Source organism: Mus musculus, chromosome 2, assembly GCF_000001635.26.
Source record: "Mus musculus strain C57BL/6J chromosome 2, GRCm38.p6 C57BL/6J".
Taxonomy (NCBI): domain Eukaryota; kingdom Metazoa; phylum Chordata; class Mammalia; order Rodentia; family Muridae; genus Mus; species Mus musculus.
This window is the reverse complement of record NC_000068.7, coordinates 41,392,594-41,414,783: the sequence shown is the minus strand read 5'-3', so window position 1 is coordinate 41,414,783 and position 22,190 is coordinate 41,392,594. Positions and strand designations below refer to the sequence as shown.

At 35.5% G+C, this 22,190-nt stretch overlaps 1 protein-coding gene across 10 annotated transcripts in view; it reads left to right on the top strand.

Moving 5' to 3' along the window:
• Nucleotides 1–22,190, top strand: part of Lrp1b (low density lipoprotein-related protein 1B) — a 2,058,309-nt gene that overhangs the window by 1,238,815 nt on the left and 797,304 nt on the right. For all 10 annotated transcript variants that reach the window (XR_374143.4, XR_374144.4, XM_006498463.4 and 7 more), the window contains exons 19-20: nucleotides 5,802–5,882; nucleotides 6,382–6,549. Coding sequence is in view for 8 of the 10 variants with exons in the window: in XM_006498463.4 (XP_006498526.1) it covers nucleotides 5,802–5,882; nucleotides 6,382–6,549 (249 nt within the window). In the remaining 2 variants the exon portion in view is untranslated. The remainder of the gene's footprint in view (nucleotides 1–5,801; nucleotides 5,883–6,381; nucleotides 6,550–22,190) is intronic.

The following is a 22,190-nucleotide window of genomic DNA, read 5'->3' as shown; positions in this document are numbered from 1 at the left end:
TATTTTATATTATTTGTGACTATTGTAAATATTGTAAAGGGTGTTGTTTCCCTAATTTCTTTCTCAGCCTGGTTATCTCTTGTGTAGAGAAAGGCCACTGATTTGTTTGAGTTAATTTTATATCCAGATACTGCACTGAAGCTGTTTATTAGGTTTAGGAGTTCTCTGGTAGGATTTTTAGAAATATATATATATATATATATATATATATATATATATTATCATATCATCTGCAAATAGTGATATTTTGACTTCTCCCTATCCAATTTGCATGCCCTTCATCTCCTTTTGTTGTCTAATTGCTCTGGTTAGGACTTCAAGTACTATATTGAATAGGTAGGAAGAAAGTGGGAAGCCTTGTCTAGTCCCTAATTTTAGTGGGATTGCTTCGAGTTTCTCTCCATTTAGTTTGATGTTGGCTACTGGTTTGGTATATATTGCGTTTATTATGTTTAGTTATGGGCCTTGAATTCCTGATCTTTCCAAGTCTTTTATCATGAATGCGTGTTGGATTTTGTCAAATGTTTTCTCAGCATCTAAAGAGATAATCAGGTGGTTTTTGTCTTTTAGTTTGTTTACATAGTGGATTATGTAGATGAATTTCCATATATTAAACCAGCCCTGCATCCCTGAGATGAAGCCTACTTGATCATGATGGATGATCGTTTTGATGTGTTCTTCGATTCTGTTTGCAAGAATTTTATTGAGTATTTTTGCATCGATATTCATTAGGAAAATTGGTCTGAAGTTCTATTTCTGTGTTGGGTCTTTATGTGGTTTAGGTATCAGAGTAATTGTGGCTTCATAGAATGATTGGGTAGAGTACCTTCTGTTTCTGTTTTGTGGAATACTTTGAGGAGAATTGGAATTAGGTTTTCTTTAATGTCTGATAGAACTCTGCACTAAACCCATCTGGTCCTAGGCTTTTGTTGTTTTGGAGACTATTAATGATTTCTTCTATTTCTTTAGGGGATATGGGACTGTTTAGATTGTTACTCTGATCCTGATTTAACTTTGATACCTGGTAACTGTCTATTAAACTATCCATTTCATCCAGGTTTTTGAGTTTTGTTGAGTATAGCCATTTGTAGGATCTGATGATGTTTTGGATTTCCTCAAGTTCTGTTGCTATGTCTCCCTTTTCATTTCTGATTTTGTTAATTAGGATACTGTCCCTGTGCCCTCTAGTGAGTCTGGCTAAGGGTTTATCTATCTTGTTGATTTTCTCAAAAAAAAAAAAAAAAAACCAACTCCTGGTGTAGTTGATTCTTTGTATAGTTCTTTTTGTTTCCCCTTGGTTTATTTCAGCCCTGAGTTTGATTATTTCCTGCCATCTACTCCTCTTGGGTGAATTTGCTTCCTTTAGTTCTAGAGCTTCTAGGTGTGCTGTCAGACTGCTAGTTTCTGCTCTCTCTAGTTTCTTTGTGGAGGCACTCAGGGCTATGAGTTTTCCTCTTAGGACTGTTTTCATTGTGTACCATAATTTTGGGTATGTTTGGCTTCATTTTCATTAAACTCCACAAAGTCTTTAATTTCTTTCTTTATTTCCTCCTTTACCAAGGAATCATTGAGTAGAGTGTTGTTCAGCTTCCACGTGAATATTGGCTTTCTGTTATTTATGGTGTTATTAAAGATCAGCATTAGTACCTGTTGATCTGTTAGGACATATGGAATAATTTCAATGTTTTTGTATTGGTTGAGGCCTGTTTTGTGACCAGTTATATGGTCAGTTTTGGAGAAGGTGCCATGAGGTGCTGAGAAGAAGGTATATTCTTTTGGTTTAGGATAAAGTGTTCTGGAGATATCTGTTAAATCCATTTGTTTCATACCTTCTGTTAGTTTCCATGTGTCTCTGTTTAGTTTCTGTTTCCAGGATCTGTCCATTGATGAGAATGGGGTGTTGAAGTTTCCCACTATTATTGTCTGAGTTGCAGTGTGTGCTTTGAGCTTTACTATAGTTTCTTTAAAGAATGTCGCTGCCCTTGCATTTGAACCATAGATATCCAGAACTGAGAGTTCATTTTGGAAGATTTTACTTTTGATGTTGTGAAGTGCCCCTCCTTATCTTTTTTAATAACTTTGGGTTGGAAGTTGATTTTATTCTATATTAGAATGGCTATTCCAGCTTGATTCTTCAGACCATTTGCTTGGAAATTTTTTTCCAGCATTTTATTCTGAGGTAGTGTCTGTCTTTGTCCCTGAGATTGGTTTCCTGTATGCAGCAAAATATTGGGTCCTATTTAGGTAGCCAGTCTGTTAGTCTATGTCTTTTTATTTGGGAATTGATTCCATTGATGTTAAGAGATATTTAAAAAAGGTAATTGTTGCATCCTGTTATTTTTGTTGATAGAGTTGGGATTCTGTTCTTGCAGCTATCTTCTTTTAGGTTTGTTGAAGGATTACTTTCTTGCTTTTTCTAGGGCATAATTTTCCTCCTTGTGTTGGAGTTTTCCTTTTATTATCCTTGGAAGGGCTGAATTCATGGAAAGATACTGTGTGTATTTGGTTTTGTCATGGAATACTGTGCTTTCTCCATCTATGGTAATTGAGAGTTTTGCTGGTTATAGTAACCTAGGCTGGCATTTGTGTTCCCTTGGGGTCTGTAACATCTGACCAGGATCTTCTAGCTTTCATAGTCTATGGGGAGAAATCTGGGGTATAATAGGCCTGCCTTTATATATGTTTCTTGACCTTTTTCCCTTACTGATTTTAATATTCTATCTTTATTTAGTCCATTTTTTTGTTCTGATTGTTATGTGTAGGGATGAATTTCTTTTCTGGTCCAGTCTATTTGGTGTCCTGTAGGCTTCTTGTATGTTTATGGGCATCTCTTTCTTTAGGTTGGGGAAGATTTCTTCTATAATTTTTTGAAGATATTTTCTGGCCCTTTAAGTTGAAAATTTTCAATCTCATCTATACCTATAACTCTTAGCTTTGGTCTTTTCACTATGTCCTGGACTTCCTGGATGTTTTGAGTTAGGATATTTTTGCATTTTGCATGTTCTTTGATTGTTGAGTCCATGTTTTATATGGAATCTTCTGCACCTGGGATTCGCTTTTCCATCTCTTGTATTCTGTTGCTGATGCCACATCTATGGTTCATGATTTCTTTCCTAGGATTTCTATCTCCAGAGTTGTCTCCCTTTGTGTTTTCTTTATAGTTTCTACTTTTATTTTTAGATCTTGCATGGTTTTGTTCAATTCCATTACTTGTTTGGTTGAGTTTTCCTGTAATTCTTTAACGGATTTTTGTGTTTCCTTTTTAAGGACTTCTACCTATTTAGCAGTGTTCTCTTGTAGTTCACTAAGTGAGTTTTTAATGCCCATCTTAACATCCTCTACCAGCATCATGAGATATGATTTTTAACTCCAAATCTTGTTTTTTGAGTGTATTGGCATATCCAGGACTCGCCTTGGTGGGAGTCCTGGGTTCTGATGATGCTGACTAGTCTTGGTTTCTGTTAGTAAGATTTTTATGTTTGCCTTTCGCCATCTGGTAATTTCTGGCATTAGTTGTTATAGTTGTCTCTGGCTGGAGCTTGTTCCTCCTGTAATTCTGTTAGCCTCTGTCAGCACTCCTGATTCCCATTGGTCAGATTACTCTCTGCAGGCAAGCTCTTCTCTTGCAAGGAAGATGCATAGAGGTCTGGAGCTCAGCTCTACCTTCTGGCTGAAGACGGAGGCCTGAAGGGACCCTGTCCAAGATGCTCTGATTCTTATGTGGCCCGTGTGCTCTCCTTGGAGGACTGGTCTCTGAGAGACCTAGGATACAAGCTGATGCTCTTGCCTGAATCTTAGAGTAAGAGCCCCCTCTGGAGCCTGACTCTCCTCTGGCAGGGATGGTGTGCAAAACCAATAAATAAATAAATAAATAAATAAATAAATAAATAAATAAATAAGAAAGAAATTACAACTCTAACTTAGATGCCATCATTCAAATGCCAGGCAAGAATTCTTATAATTCCATCTTCGTGGTTTTCTAAGAAGCTTCATCTTTAACTCAGACAAGTGATTCTAGGGTGCTGGGTGTTCTAGAGCGTCTGCAGTGGAGAGTCCCTGGGGACAGTGGGACTGTCCTCTGAGTTCATGCCCAAGGTGGCCAGGGGCAAGCACAGACTGGAATGAACCCCAGCCACTGGTAGGGCAGGTTTCCGATGTCCCTCATCCTGCTGGCACAGGCCCCTCTCAGTTGTTTTGGAACAGATGTTGTGTTCCACTTACCAGTGATCCTAAGATCCTGAGTGTGGCCGGGAGGTGTTGGCACATGCTTTTAATCCCAGCACTTGGGAGGCAGAGGCAGGCAGATTTCTGAGTTCAAGGCCAGGCTGGTCTACAAAGTGAGTTCCAGGACAACCAGGACTATACAGAGAAACCCTGTCTCAAAACAAAACAAAACAAAACACCAAAGTCAAAAAACAAAACAACAACAAAACCATAAATAAATCCTGAGTGTGCTAGGGCGCCTGCGGTGTGAAGTGTCCTCTGGGTACCGTGGGACTGTCTGCCGAGTTTGTGCCCCCTCATTTGTTAAAGATGATAAATATGGTAGGTTTTTTGTTTGTTAGTTCATTTGTTTGTTTTTATATTTTTCTTCAAATTAACTAGTTCTCAAAATTCCAAATTCAAAACTACAAATAAGATGGTAAGCAGCTAATAGATATGTAACTATTAGTTAGATTAAACAACAACAACATTTTGGTCACCCTAACTGTAGTATGCCCAACAAGAATTTATTTTAAATGTCTCTTAAGAAGTCCAAAGATTATATCTGATAAAATTGTTCGTTCTTTTTCTATAAAATATTTTAAGATCATTAAGTAACCAGTTCTAAAGAAAATATGTTGATTATGATTCTATGTTTTCTTGAGAGAAAAGTCCTTATTCTGAGAAATCTTCAAATCTTTATGTGAATCATTTCCTCTATCTGTAAATAAAGATAGTACTATTTTTTCCTGCAAAACTCTCAGTTCAAATTTTTGCTGAAATGTTCAGCACATTATTTTTCTCTATTATTAAGTTTTTATTAATTTTAATAATTATCAGTTATTATTATGCTAGTATTGGTTTCTGTATTTATTAGAATATTAAAATGGCTAATTGGATTTACTATGTCAATTATTTGTCTTTTATCATAAATATTACTCATTATTGTTATGTAAGGCATAGGAGAGAGGTGTTTTTATCCTATTGGTTTAATTTATATTAATTGACTTAGTCTCGTTTTTAAAATCTGCATCAGTTTTTCTCAGCTTTTTGCTCCTTTTTTTAGATTTTAATTCACAGTGTCAAAGACTTCATAAATACTAGGTAGCAACTAAACTGACTTCATTAGTTGATTAATTTATTTTCCTTTGCAATGTTGGCATCCCTCAGAGGTCAGTGTTACCCTTGATGATCCTGCTTGGTTTTCTGAATTTAGAGAAGTGCTAAAGTTCAAATGTACAGAAACAATATTTTGTAGCAGCACAGCAGAGCTCTTGTTGCTATAACTCATGAAGGCAAGGTTGGCCCTGCATGTGAATTATAGAAAATATGATGAGTTCTAATGATATGCCATTCAACAATTTTCCTGGGCTTATGGTGGCTAGAAATTCCTCATTTCAGACATTTAAGTGATGTTCTGACATTAAGACCCTCTCCTTAATATCCTTAAGAAGTTATAATCATGGCATTTGTTTATCTTCTGTCTTCTGTGCTTTTCTAGAGGACTAGAGTTCTGATCACATTAGTAAATGGGATAGAAATCAAATCAAACACAATTCATGATATGTTTCTTATATTTCTTTTTACATCTTTCGCAGAATTTCCAACCTGTGAGCCTCTGACTCAGTTCATATGCAAGAGTGGGAGATGCATCAGCAACAAATGGCACTGCGACACTGGCAAGTACCAACTGCTCACTGCACAGCATTGAACAGGTTGGGGCACAGCTGTCTGGGCTGCCTGGCTTCCTTCAAAGGGAATTGCAAACAAACTTGTACTGCCAAACAAAGTGGCTAAGAAAAGTGGTGAGCAGGAAGCTGGCATGTCACTGGGGATCAGCATTAAGGATAATGGAGCATGATATTTGCCCTATGGGGATCTGACAGAGCTTCATTTTCATATATCCATGTCCAAAGATGAATATAGGGAATAATTAAGGAAATGACCTAGACAATTCAGGTTCGAAAGCATTTAGGTAACATTGGTAGTTAATGAATCATTACGGAATTTTCCCCATGTCAATTTGCAATATCTGAATAAAGTGCCTGTTCTTTGGAAATTTTGGTTATGAATTTACCTTTCCTTTTCTAAAATTATGAGTCAATATACACACAAGATAGAAATGTAAAAGAAAAATGTTCTTCCACGCTTTTACTAGCTTTCAGTATTTCTTTCCAGATGATGACTGTGGAGACAGGAGTGATGAGGTGGGCTGTGTTCACTCCTGCCTTGATGACCAGTTCAGATGTTCAAGTGGCCGGTGTATCCCAGGGCACTGGGCCTGTGATGGTGACAATGACTGCGGAGACTTCAGTGATGAAACACATATCAATTGTACAAAAGAGGGTGAGTAATGGTATTAACTTATGAAATCCCTCTAGAGTTTGATATGTGTTTAAACTATTTATAGTTCATTATTAAATCATACACTAATTGCTCATCACTTTAAGAATATACATGTAGAACAGCACAAAATAGGATCTCTGTTTTTTTTATTTTTTTCTTTCTTCTTACTGGTTTCTTACTTCAGTAGTACCCACTATCTTGTTGCTTTCTGTGCCCTTTGCTTTCTACATTCATTAAATATTTTGTTAGCATCATACCCATCTTATGCGAATTCTAAAGTGTCTCAAAAGGGAAAAATAATTATACAAAATGTATAGTTATCATTTACTATTATGTCAAATCTCTTTTCTTGAAATTTGAGATAAGCATTTAATAAGTCTATTTTCCCACATTTCCATTTCCAGATAATTGGCTATCCTGAATAAAATAAAAGAGAACAAAGAGCTCATGGCTGTAGTTCTTAGTATATCTGTGATAAAGCAGACCTTGTCAACAGCATATATTGCATTATAAAGCATCATCTACTATCAGACATGTTAGTTAGTGCCTTAGGCTTTTATTGCTTTGAAGAGACACTGAGACCAAAACAGCTCTCATAAAGGAAAACAATTAATTGGGGCTGGCTTACAGTTTCAGAGGTTTAGTCCATTATCATCATAGTGGGAAGGAAGGCAGTGTCCAAGTAGATATCACGCTGGAGAAGGAGGTGAGAGTTCTACATCTTGATCAACAGGCAGCAGGAGACTGTGTGCCACACTGGGCATAGCTTAAGCATAAGAAACCTCAGAACCTGCATGCATAGTGACACATTTCGTCCAACAAGCCCACATCTATTTCAACAAGGCCACACTCCCTAATAGTGTCACTCCGTATAGGTGAAGCATTGAAACACATGAGTCTTTGGGTCCCATACCTATTTAAACCACCACAGTCAGATAACAACAATATTATAGTCACAGAAATGTGTTAGCTCATAAGCAATAATATTGTCATCTTTATCATTTAACAGACAATTCTTTCTTTCTGTCTTTCTCTCTTTGAGGGTGTGTGTGTTTAAGTCATCTATTGTAGAAAGGCAGAGAGAGGAAGAAGATTAGAGAAGCAGAGGCTGACCATGGCAACATGGAGAGAGGGGAGAGGGGAAGGGGATAAATAAATGATTAAAAACCCATGGTTTCCTTCTAAATAGGTGGCATGCCCACAGACAAACAATAGTGTTCTTTATTTAAAGTGTTGAAATCTGGAGAATCAATTATACTGTGACTGTTTAGTTTTCCAAGCCTTTCCTAAGTAGATACATCTGTGTTCTCCAACGATTTCACAAATCACATGATTGCCAGTGTCTCAGGGATTTTCTTTCATATGGTATTCTCTCTGTCTTTGGAAAGAATGGCTAGGTGCATACTAGATTTCTAGAAGAAAGGCCCGGGATTTTGTCAAAATTTGCCAATTGGTTCCGTTTTATTTGGACAATAAGACAAAAATCACAGTAATGATTCAAATACGGCTGTTCAATCTCTGATCCCTGAGACAAGCAAACACAAAAAAATCTGTTGTTGGTCTTGACATGATTAATAATTTTGGAGTGGGTAGGTAAACAATAGAAGCTCGAAAAGAAGCAGAAAATTACTAGGAAACTTTTTCCTATGGATATTTGAATTCAATTGTCTTCAAATCAGGAGGCTATTGAATTATTCATAGAGTTAATATTAAATATTATCTATCTCTTATTCTCTAGTATGCCATAATTTCATGTCCTCTCTTCATTTCTTTCTCATGCTTCTCTCAATGGATTTATTCCTGAGATATATAAAATAAAAACTCTGGTTATTAAGCAGGCATAGGAAAAAATTGCAAGAAGGTATTTTTGTTCTTAAGATAAATATTTGAAGCATTCATCTGGAGGGTGGTTGACACCTCATTACTGCACTGCAGTTCAACTCATTTGCCCTCCTCACATATGTCTGTTCGGGCTTCTCATAGGGTGTGCATCTGTGGCCTGCTGGCAAGACACCATAATATGCTATGAAAGATAAATTGCCCTAAGTTAACTTATTTTCATCTGAGAAATAGGATTCTATCACTCCTTCCCATGCTTATGTGTTGCAAGTTAAGAGACCATCATTGTACATTAAGGACTTTGAAAGTACCATTCGGCCTCAAAATTATCCAAAGTCTCTTGTAGACTCTAGGGAGTGCTTCCAGTTGGATTATCATATGAGAAGAGACATTTGAATGCTTATAGTTTACAATTCAGTTTTCCCACATATTGCTGCTTTAAAGGCCAAATTGTCAGGGTGGCCTTCTTATGTGGTAGGATAGTAAGGACATTGTTGAGAGAATCTACATAATTCATGGACATGTTTCAAGAAACATATGAGAGAGCTTGACTTATTTTTAGTTTTAAGTTGTAAACTACACAAGGATCCTCCTATTAAACAGGCTGCATGATGAGGACAGGTGATAGGAATTGAGCAAAGAAGACACTCTAGGATGGCTTTCGGAAAAGACAATCCAGAGTATTTCAAATCAAATTCGTTAGTTTCATTCTTTATTATTTTGATTATACTTTCTGGTATGGAAGTTATAAAATAATATTGGCATATAGACAGAAAAGTATTATTATACATAATGCATGTAAGGCTAGTAGTGAATTTATGTTATTAGTCATATATTTCAGTTTCAAAACATGCTGTGGAAGAAAGAGCAGGAGTTTCTGGCTTCAGTTTGAAGACTAGTTGTCAAAACTCATTAAATCCCCAAATGATTCCTCAGCCCTTTGCTGTACTTCTTGGAAGACAGAGCATATGGTACAGCCCCTGTAGACTCAAGGTATTTTCAAAGGAAGCAAGCAGTACATAATGAAAGTTTCCATATAGAATGTCCATTTGATAAAATTCTTACTCAATTCGTGTTCTCACCGACATCACATTCATAAAGGAATTATATCTATGGCCATGGTTGCTTATTTATCAAAATGGATAGGCGTTCCTAGGAGAATACATCTCTTCTGGATTAACAAACATCTATCCCTTTGTCTTTTAATTTTATGTTGTTCAGTTTTCTCATAATTTACTATAGTCAAAGAACACACAGTGTCTTCATAAAGCACTTTTACACACACACACACACACATACTCACATGCACGCACATGTGAAAGAGTCAGCGTTGGAGAGAAAAACAGGAAAAAAAGAGAGTGACAGAGAGACAGAGACAGAGATAAAGAGACACAGAGAGGTAAAAAAAAACAGTAAAATTTGTAGTAGAAAACCACCTTCAGAGGCAAAGGGAAGGAGATATCAGGGGAGGGACATGGGGGGACGGTAAAGGGGGGACAGGATTTGAGACATAAATAGATAGATTAATTAATTAATAATTAATTATTTAAAAAGCGAGACTTCCACAAAATTTTTATCATTTCCTTGGCTTTGGATCCTGTCTCTCAACAATTCAACTGAACTTTCTGTTTTGCTGTCTCATTTCTTTTGTAGTAACCATGAATCTTTTTTCTCTCTCTTTTTTTTAATTGCATATTTTCTTTATTTACATTTCAAATGCTATCCCCTTTCCTGGTTTACCCCTAGTAACTCCCTATATCATACCCCCATCCCTCTGTTTTTATGAGGGTGTTCTCCCACTCACCCATCAACCCACTCCTGCCTCCCCACCCTCATATTCCCCAAAACTGGGGCATCCAGCCTTCACAGGACCAAGGGCCTCTTCTCCCATTGATGTCTGAAAAGACCATCCTCGGTCACATATGCAGTTGGAGACATAGGTCCCTCTATATGACTTCTTAGATGGTGGTTTAGTCCCTGGGAACTTGGGGATGATCTGGTTGGTTGATATTGTTATTCTTCCTATGGGGTTACAAACCTCTTCAGCTCCTTCAGGCATTTCTCTAACTCCTCCACTGGGGACCCCATGCTCTGTCCAATTGTTGGCTGAGAGCATCCGCCTCTGTATTTGTCAGGCTCTGGCAGAATCTCTCAGGAGACAGCTATATCAGGACCCTGTTAGCATGCACTTCTTGGCATCCGCAATAGTTTCTGGGTTTGGTGACTGTATATGGGATAGATTCCCAGGTGGGGAAGACTCTGGATGGCCTTTCCTTCAGTCTCTGCTCCACACTTTGTCTCCCTATTTGCTCCCATGAGTATTTTGTTCCCCCTTCTAAGGACTGAAGCACCCACACTTTGTTCTTCCTTCTTCTTGAGCTTCATGTTGTCTGTGAATTGTATTCCTAGATTATGGGTTAATATCTACTTATCAGTGAGTGCATACCATGTGATTTCTATTTTGATTGGGTTACCTCACTCAGGGTGATATTTTCTGGTTCTATCCATTTACCTAAGAATTTCATGAAGTCATTGTTTTTAATAGCTGAGTAGTAGTCCATTGTGTAAATGGAGTACTACATTTTCTGTATCCATTCCTCTTTTGAAGGACATCTGGGTTCTTTCCAACTTCTGGCTATTATATATAAGGCTTTTATGAACATAGTGGAGCATATCATGTTATGTGTTGGAGCATCTTTTGGGTATATCTGAGGAGTTGTATGGCTGGTTCCTCAGGTAATACTATGTCCAGTTCTGAGGAACCATCAGACTGATTTCTAGAGTGTAACCATGGCTTTTGTGGGTTTTGTTTGTTTGTTTTTCTTGCCTTGTCTTAGGTGAATAGTTTTTGTTTTGCTTATTTCTATTTTACATTTTAAAATAACTGGCTGGAATCAGCCATTATGTGGGAAGCACTTGAAAGCCAAACATGCTGTTTACATTTTTACTAAAAGTTTCTTATAAGCAGCAAGAAACAGGGGCAAAATAGAGAGCGCACTAAATCGGAATGGTCTTGGCTTTTGAAACCCAAAGCCCATCCATAATGGCATACTCCCTCTAAAACGGCCACATTTCCTAATCCTTCCCAAACCATTTCACCAACTCACAACCAAGTATTCAAATATATGAGTCTATAAGGACCATTCTCATTCAAATTACTGTAATAAGTAAAGATATTCTGCCAAAGTGATATCAATTTTTCTTATGAGTGTTCAGATCTGTAGGTAAAATAATAAAACAAGAACCCTGGACACTCTTGATACTTAAAATCACAAAAGCATAAGGTAATTCCTATCTCACCTTGACAGTTTAATTTATTTAGATTATGTAACATTCTACTCATGCCTTTTTCAAAATCTCAACTTTATTTTACCTTTTTTATATAAGATACTGCTAATTTCCTTATGTGGCTATTTCCTTACATTAGTCACCTCTGAAAATATTTTTAAGTTGATATCCAATAATTTAGCATATTCATGATAGAGGAAGTGACAGTTTTATTTTCACGTTTAGATTTCATCTAATTATTGAAGTTTTTACTAAATATTCTTCAAATACTTTCATACTTCACTTTAAAGGGACACTTGATTATGGTTCTTGGCCATTGCATTTTACTGTCTTCTGTCTGACCGCTGGACATACTTATTGCTGCTGCACAACTTGCTTGATGCTTATCTCATGCTTTTGATGTTCCCAAGTTATAAAAAGAAACCAGAATGATCTCAGTGTATCTTTTTACTTTTCTGCCCATGCGTGCACATTTAATAATAATTTAAAGCATCATTAATAATAATTGACATAGATTTATTGTTGGAAAACAACTTTTATTTATGTTGAGAGAATAGATGCCATATGTATTGAGTCTTTTTATATACTAAGATCCTGGTTTATACATAAGTGATATAAAAGAGCCTGGCATTACATAATGATGTACAAATTTTCCGATATTGATATAGGTCTGCTCTCCTTTGAATAAAATGCCATTTTATGTAGTAATTATTGGCAATAATTATGTAGTAATCATTGGCAATTTCAATCCAGAATTAAATAAAATAAAGACATAATATTTCTCTTCTATATATGTTTTATAAAGTTGTTAGGGAATTAAAAAAAATTTTTTTTTTAAATCTACTGTCCAAGTAGTAAGTACCAGTAAGAAAGTTCGTTGTTGATAAATGGGGGCAAAAAAATAAGCCAACATGTGTTGATTCATAAAGTTCAAGATACTTGTTCAGAATTTCACAGCTTGAGTTCTTTATAAAGATCATGTGTTTCTCCTCTGCCAGCTGTTTACATTTTTATTTAGCATATTCTGTTTGTTCTAACTTTATGTGAGTTGACATTTATATTATATTATCTCCAAACAATTACTGTCATTCTCTGAAGGATATACTTGGTTTTATGTAAAGATGAGAGAGGAAAACACCTTTCCTTTTTACTACAGGCCATTGTAATGGAATTCTCAATGGGTGCTTTACAGTTTCTGACCTTTACATTAAACAGTAGCGATAAGTCTGTCTGACCTTCCTCTAAATTTTAATCTACTTTATCTCTCACAATTCATCTTATTAAATCGATTCTGGAAGCCTTCCACTGGAGCAGCTGTGGACATTCCTACACAAACAATTTAATGTCTTTCTCTGAAATCTTTTCCTTTCATAAGAGGTTTGTTCTATAGATATAAAAAATTAGGAAGCAAGAAGAAGATCACAGACTATGAGCAGAATTATTTTGTGTCACAGATAAGGACATGTATTCAGCTAAAGAAAATCTCATCTGAAGAGAGTGTAAAGAACTGCTTTTTTGTTTGTTTGTTTTGTTTTAGTTGTTTGGTTTTTGGTTTTTTAGCTTTTGTTTGTTTGCTTTTGTACATGAAGTATTGTGGCTTATGCTTTTGAATTTGGAAGATATTTTCTGCAGATTTTAACGAAAATGATCATTTGAACTGTTTTACTGGAAAATGAAGAAGTGTTGAAAGTACCACAAGCCAGAGCAGCCTTCTCCCTAGGGTTCTGTGTGCACTCAGAACAGTTGTGTAAACCTGATTTTCAGCTGAGGATTTAGGTTACTCCCTTGGTAATAGAAAAAGGGGAAACAAAGGAAGCACAACATTTGAATTCTCACCTGCATCGCGTGAGATCACCTATCAAATAGTCAAATGAAGCAACAGGGTCTAGGCTTTCTCATGTAAGAACCAAAACACCAAAATTTACTTTAGAGAGCTCCTTTCAGTTATTTTTTTCTTTCATGCAACATTCAAAGAGTGTTTTCTAACTATTTCTTAGATTTTGGTAAATTGTAAGAAAAGTTTGCTATCTTAACTGTCTTCAAATGCTGCTCATTCATACTATAGATTTGTTTCTCTCCTTTCACAAACTTCACTTCCTCTACATTCTTAGAGCACCTTCTTGTGCAGAGCACACAACAGAACAGTAAGGTGTTGTTGTTGTTGTTGTTTTTCCTGTTATTCATTTACCTTAGAAGAAGGACCTATGGTCTGGGCAACTGATAGCTCAATCTGTGTATTTTCTGTTTTCAGGGTGGTAAAAGCTTTTTTAAAAACATCCATTAGGGTCCTTTCAGCAAAGTCTTGCAGACCCTGATATAGCTGTCTCTTGTGAGACTATGCCAGGGCCTAGCAAACACAGAAGTGGATGCTCACAGTCAGCTATTGAATGGATCACAGGGCCCCCAATGGAGGAGCTAAAGAAAGTACCCAAGGAGCTAAAGGGATCTGCAACCCTATAGGTGGAACAATAATATGAACTAACCAGTACCTCCAGGAGCTTGTATCTCTAGCTGCATATGTATCAGAAGATGGCCTAGTCGGCCATCACTGGAAAGAGAGGCCCATTGGTCTTGCAAACATTATATGCCTCAGTACAGGGGAACACCAGGGCCAAAAAGTGGAAGTGGGTTGGTTGGGGAGTGGGGGGGGGGACTTTTGGAATAGCACTGGAAATGTAAATGGAAAAAAAATGCCTAATTTAAAAAAACAAACAAAAAACAAACAAAAAAAACATCCATTAGAACACTTCGTGCTCAGTTTCTCTATCTCTAAACTTCCTTGTTGATTGTTTTGTGATCAAACCTAGACATTGTTTTCTGTCTTCCTTTTGCATACACTCCTCTACTCCATTTACTCGTTATTTTTGTGATTTAGAGAATCTACCTAATATCCTGAAGTTGCACAAAGTGAATTTTTGTTATTTGCAAAAATTTTAAATGTATTAATTTAGGAAGGAGAAATGGGACCATACTACGTATATACAGATCAGTTATGATGGACAGAGATACTGGGGCGGGGGGAGTCTTCCCTTCAACAATGGATTCAGAAGAGCAAAGTAGGGTTGCCAAACTTGAACCGAATGTAACATCCAAGCTTTATCCCTACACGAGCAAGATTAGGTGGATGTGGGTGAGACGGAGTTCTGTCTGTACAGCTGCCATCTGAGCAGACAGATTTCTGCTCTTTACTAATCCACAGAGATTTCTTGATTTGCTTTTTATAAATTGTCTACGATGCATGGGGAAAAAGAACAAACAAATGTAAAAACAAACCAACATACAAAAGCAACCAACAAACCAACCAAAAAACAAACAAATAAAAACACCGCCAGTAATTCTCAGTGTATTTGACTGAGAAGAAAGCATTGGCTCAAAATTTAAAGTAATTTGCAAATTAAGTAATTGAGGAAAATCATGGTATTGTTTTGCTCTTTTTTGATTTTTGCCTCATGGTGTTATATTTGTTTCCTCGCAAAACACAATTCAATATAAACTTAAACTCTAATTGCTGGGTAATGTTATATCCATTTTCAATGAAATATAAATTGAATGGATTAACTTTACTCTCACACAGATTGATTTATTTTCTTTGAAAAATGTTAATGCTGAGATATCAAAATAATGTTAATTATTAATGGATTTTATTCATAATTAAAATGTATTTTTAAGATAAACTAAGAGTGAGTGGGTGGGAGTGCCCTCATAGAAGCAAGGGCAGGGAGAATGGGAAAAGGAGGCTCTGGAGGGGAAATCAGGAAACAAAATAACAATTGAAATGTAAATGCATAAAAATATCCAAAAAAGTAAAATTATATCTTTAACTTTCATTTGAACCTTACTAGTACAAACAACTTTTACATCAATTGCAAAGAAAACTCAAGGATTTTTCACTCAGTTAACAAGAAAAAGACTGTTTTTGTTTTTTTCTTCTTCTTCTTTTCACACAATATATCCTGATTAAAGTCGCCCCCTTACTCCTCCCACTTCCTCCCCAGCTTCCCTCATTATAGAATCCATTCTTTCCCTTCCTGTCTGTAATTAGGAAAGAACAGGCTTGTAAAAGATAACAAATCATTTGACAAAATAAAATATGATATGATAAAGCCAAAACTATTACATCTAGGCTAGACAAAGCAAACTCAAGGGCAGGCACAAGAATCAGAGAGCCACCCATACACAGTCTCAAAATCCTGGAAAAGTACTCAACTGAAAGTTATAATATATATGCAGAGGACTAGTGCATGTAATTTATGGCTAATATCCACATTTAAGTGATAACATAACATGCCTCTCCTTTTGGGACTGGGTTATCTCATTCAGGATGATATTCTCAAATTCCATTTGCTAGCAAAATTCATGATGCCTTTGTTTTATAATATCTGAATAATACTCCATTTAGTATATATTCCACATTTTCTATATCCATTCTTCAGTTGAGAGGCATGTAAGTTGTTTTCAGTTTCTGGCCTTTAGGAATAAACCTGCTATGAACATAGTTGAGCAAGTGTCTTTGTGGAATGTTGTAGCATCTTTTGGGTATATGCCAAGGAGTAGTATAAGTGGGTCTTGAGTTAAAATTATTCCAAGTTTTCTGAGGAACCACCAAATTGATTTCCAAAGTGCTTATACAAGTTTGCACTCCCACCAACAAAGAAGGAGTGGTCCACTTGCTCCACATTCTTGCTAGCAAGTGCTATCTTGTGAGTTTTTGTTCTTAGCCTTTCTGATGGGTGTAAGATGGAACCTCAGAGTTGTTTTGATTTGCATTTTCCTGATGACTAAGGACTTTGAACATTTCTTTAAGGGCTTCACAACCATTCAAAATTCCTCTTTTGAGAATTCTGTGTATTTCTATACCCCATTTTTATTTATGTTATTTGGGTTGTTGGTATCTTATGTGTTGAATTTTTAATATATTTCGGATATTAGCTCTTTTTCAGATGTAACATTGATGAAAAATTCTATTGCAACCTGTAGGCTGCAGTTTGGGCCTATTGAGAGTGTCCTTTGCCTTACAGAATCTTTTCATTTTCATGAGGTCCTACCCATCAATTTTTAATCTTAGAGCTTGAGCCATTGGTGTTCTATTTAGGAACATGTCTCCTGTAACAATTTGTTCAAGGCTATTTCCCACTTTCTACTCTATTAGATGTAGTGTATCCAAGATTATGTTGAGGTTCTTGATCCACTTGGACTTGAGTTTTATGCAGAGTGATAAATATGGATCTATGAATCTATTTCCACTTTTCTACATTCAGACATCCAATTAGACCAGTACCATTTGTTTAAGATTCTTTCATTTCTCCATTGTATTGATTTTGGCTTCTTTATCAAAAATCAAGTGTCCATAAGTGTGTGGGGTATTTTTTTTTCTGGATCTTCAATTCTATTCCATTTATTAACATGTCGGTTTCTGTACCAATAACATGCAATTTTTACCACTATTTGCTTGTAGTTCAGGTTGAGGTCAAGGATGGTGATTCTACCCAATGTTCTTTCATTGTTCAGGATTGGTTTGGCTATCCTGCATTTTTTCCATATAATGTTGAGAATGGCTCTTTCAAAGTTATAAAAATTCTGTTGGAATTTTGAAGGAGATTGCATTGAATCTGTAGATTGTTTTGTTAAAATGACCATTTTCATTATGTTAAACTTACTGATCTATGAGCATGGAAGATCTTTGTATCTTCTGACATCTTCTTCAATTTCTTTCCTCTGGGAAAATTTCATCCAGATCTGTCAATTGCTTGGTTAGAGTTACACCAAGATATTTTATATTATTCAAGGCTATTGTAAAGTATATTGTTTTCATAATTTCTTCCTTTGCTTGCTTACCATTTGTATAAATAAGTGCTGCTCATTTCTTTGGTTTAATTTTTTAACCACCTTAATGAAGGTGTTTATAAAATATAGGAGTTGGGGTTGCTTATGTATACTATCATATCATCCACAAATATTGACAGTTTGGCTTCTTCTTTTGCAATTTGTACTGCCTTGATCTGCTTGTCTTATTGCTCTGGCTAGAACTTCAAGTACCATATTGATTAGATATGGAGAGCATGAGCAGGACATATGTAGAAGAAGCATTACTAAATTGCATGTCTAACCCCACACATTAGTAGTGGGAGAGTTGAACACTGGACTCTGTCCAATTGACAGGTCATCTGACAAAACTAAACAGAGAAATACTGAAACTAACAGACATTAAAAACCAAAAGGACCTAACAGACATGTGCCAAATATTTCAACCAAAACAACCCTCAGAGCCTCATGGATCCTTCTCCAAAACAGACCATATAGTCAGGGAAAAATATCAAGTCTCAACAGATACAAGAAGATTGAAATAATCCCTTGTATTTTATCAGACCACAATGGATTAAAGTTGGACTTGAAAAACAACAGAAATACCAGAAATTCTATACAATCATAGAAACTGAACAGTTTTCTAATCAAAGACTTCTGGGTCATGAAAGAAATAAAGAAATAAATTAAAGAATTTTTAGAATTCAGTGAAAATTAAGTTCAATATATCACTAAGTGCCTCCATAAAGACATTAGTAAGTTCTCATACTAGTAATTTAAACCTACACCTGAAAGCTGTAAAACAAAAGAGATGAATCAAGCAGACCAAAAAGGAGTAGAAGGCAGGAAATAATCAAAATCAGGGCTGAAATCAATCAGTTAGAAACAAACAAACAAACAAACAAACAAATAACACTATAAAACCAACAATACCAAAAGCTAGTTCTTTGAGAAAATCAATGTAGACAAACCCTTAGCTAAACTAACCAAAAGACAGAGAGGCAGTAATCAATAAACAAAATCAAGCCAGACAGTGGTGGTGAATGCCTTTAATCCCAGCACTTGGGAGGCAGAGGCAGGCATATTTCGAAGTTCAAGTCTACAGAGTAAGTTCCAGTACAGCCAGGGCTACACAGAGAAACCCTGTCTTGGAAAACAAAACCGAACAAAACAAAACAAAACAAAAATCAGAAATGAAAAGGGAGACATAACAGACATAAACAGCAGATACTGAGATAATTCAAAGAATCATTACTTACTTCAAAAGCCTGTAATCCATGAAATTGGAGAATTATAATGAAAAAATGGTTTTCTAGACAGAATTTACCAAAGTCAAACCATGATCAGGGAAACTATTTAAACAGCCCTATAACCCTGAAAGAAACTGATGTAGTCATTAAGATTCCCAACACACACACACACACACACACACACACACACACACACACACACACACACAAACACACACACACAAGTCCAACGCCCAAGGCCAGATCGTTATAGAGCAGAATTCTACCAGACATTCAAAGACGAGCTAATACCAATACTCATCAAATTATTCCAGAAAATAAAAACAGGAGAAAGACTGCCAAACTCCTCATTCTATAAATCCAGAACCACCCTGATACCTAAATTACACAAAGACTCCACAAAGAGAACTTCAGACTGATTATTATGATGAACATTGATGCAAAAATCTCAATAAAATACTTGCAAATGGAATCCAGGAACACATAAAAACACCATCCTCCATTCTGAAGTAGGTTTCATCCCAAAGATGCAGGGATTATTCACTATATGAAAATCCATCAACATAATCCATCATATACATAAACTGAAAGAAAAACATCACATCTTTCTTTAGTGCCTTCATGTTAAAAGTATTACAGAGATCAGTCTTACAAGGCACATACCTAAACATAATCAAAGCAATATAGAGCAGGCTAATGGACAACATCAAATTAAATGAAAAGAAACTTAAAACTTAAAGCAATTCCACTAAAATCAGGAACAAGACAATGCTCTCTTTTCTATAATTATCTACTTTTTAAAAAAAGAACAGTAGTATTTGTTTATCCTAGGTATCTGGGCTGTTTAGTCTCTGATTTCTTTTCATTCAAGCAATACTGTGATCTTTAAAACGAATAAGACGTATTTGGATTGTACCACTAGTTCTGGGTCACAATTGTCTTAGAATATTTTGAAGGCAGGGCAGATTTTAGGTTAAGGCTTTGTGGCTGAGTTGATATCTACTGTTCTCTTTTGGTAGCCCCCAGAGTACTTTCTCACACTAAAGAGACTAGAATATAGAAATGAAGACTCCATGTATATACTAGCTTGACTTTATTATGTTCAATAAGATGTGTGGGTATTGTCCTCAGCAGTGAGGCCTAGAATTTAGTTTATGGACAGCAATCTATTTTCTTGACAACAATGTGGCTCCTTTGGAGATTTCTGTAGGATCCCTTTGACCACTTGGATAAAAACTAGTCCTGATATTAGAAGTCTTATTTGATATAAAGCAAAAGCCAGCGAGAATTCCATCCCCTCCATTACTGAAATATGATTGATTGGGATAGCTTTCCTATATTTTAGAAAACTTTCACTGGAATCAGTTTCCATACCATCCCTCAAATGTCCGTCTATGGACAATGCTGTATCTTCTAGCATTACCTCTGTTAAGCATGTATCCCCTCCCCCTTCCCAACTAATCACCCAATTTCCTTCCCTCCTGCCCTCCCTTTACTAACAGAATGTATTCTATTTTCTCCTTCCAGGGCAATCTGTATACACTCCCTCCCTCGTGTACCTTATTCTATAATTACCCTCTCTTGTTCGATGTGTTATAGGTTGATTATAATGTATTTAATGGCTGATATCCATATATAAGTGAATACATTCAGAAAGATACTTATTATTCTAGTACTGTTACCTCACAAAGGATTTATTTTTTAGTTTTATTCATTTGACTGTAAATTTTATGATGTCATTTTTCTTTAAATAGCTGAGTAATACTACATTTTATAAATGTACAACATTCTCTTTTTCCATTCTTCTGTTGAGGGATATCTCAATTGTTTCTGGTTTTTGGCTACTATGAACAGAGCCCCAGTGAACATGGTCAAACAATCATCCTTGTGGTAAGATGAAACATCTTTTCAGGATATGCCCAAGGTGGTAGAGCTGGACAATGAGGTTTGTACATTCTCAACTTTCTGTAGAGCCACCATATTATTTTCTAGTGCTTTACAAGTTTGAATTCCCAACACACAATGTGTAAGTGTTGCCCTTACTCCTCATCCTGTCCAGCATGGGCTGTCACTTGTGTTATTGGTCTTAGCCTTACAAACAGGTATAAAATAGAATCTCAAAGTAGTTTTGATTTGCATTTTCTGATCACTAAGGATATTGAAAAGTCCCTTAAATATTTTCTAGCAATTTGATATTTCTCAATTAAAACTACACTTTAATTTTAATTGAATTATTTAGGCATCTTTTGTATCTAGGTTCTTGAGTTCTTTATATATTTTGGATATTAGGCTTTTATAAGATGTGGATTGACAAAAATCTTTCCAGTTCTGGAGCATTCCATTTTATACAAATGATGGTGCCTGTTGCCTTACAAAACCTTTTTAACTTCTTGAGATCCAATGTATTAATTGTTGACATTAGTGCTTACACTATTGGTGTTCAGTTCAGAAAGTCTTCACATGAGTTCAAGAATATTCACTAATTTCTCTTCTAATTCAGTGAATTTGGTTTTATTTAAAAGTCTTTGATCAATTTAGACTTGACTTTTGTTCAGAGTGATAAGTATGGATCTGTTTGTATTCTTCTACATGAAAACCACCCAGTTTTAACAGTGTCATTTATTGAAGATGCTGATGTTATTCCCAGTGTACATATTTCTGGATTCATCATCAAAACTTAGGTGTATATATAGGTTTGAGGTTTATAGTTAGGTCTTCAATTCAATTTCATTGATTAATTTTACTGTTTTCAAGCTATTACTTTGTGGGTTTTATTATTATAATTTTGTAGTAACACTTGAAATTGGGAGTGATGAGACCTCCAGCAGTTCTTTTATTTTTCAGCTATGATATATATATATATATATATATATATATATAATAATCTTATATAATTAATAAATATATATATATAATCTTCAAATAAACATACTTTGACTATTTCCTTTCCAATGTGTATATATATATATATATATATATATATATATATATATATATATAGTCTTGATTAGTTGTCTTATTCCTCTAGCTAGGACTTCAGTTACAACATTGAATATCTATGGAGAGTGTGGACCACCTATGTAAACAGTAGCATAACCCCTAAGGAAATAGAAGAACTCATTAAAAATGCCCCAACCAAAAAAAAACCCAGGGCCAGATGGCTTAGTGAAAATTCTACCAGACCTTCAGAGTAGAGGCAATATCAATAATCATAAAACTATTCCACAAAATAGAAAGAAAAGAAGCACTACCTAATTCTATTTATTACCTAACAAAGAGAAATTCAGACCAATCTCAATTATAGATATCAATGTAAATTACTCAATAAAATTCTCACAAACAGAATCCAAGAACACATGAAAATTATCGTTCACCACAATCAAGTAGACTTCATCTCAGACATTCATGGATTGTTTAATATATGAAAATCCATCAATGTATTACATTATATAAACAAATTAT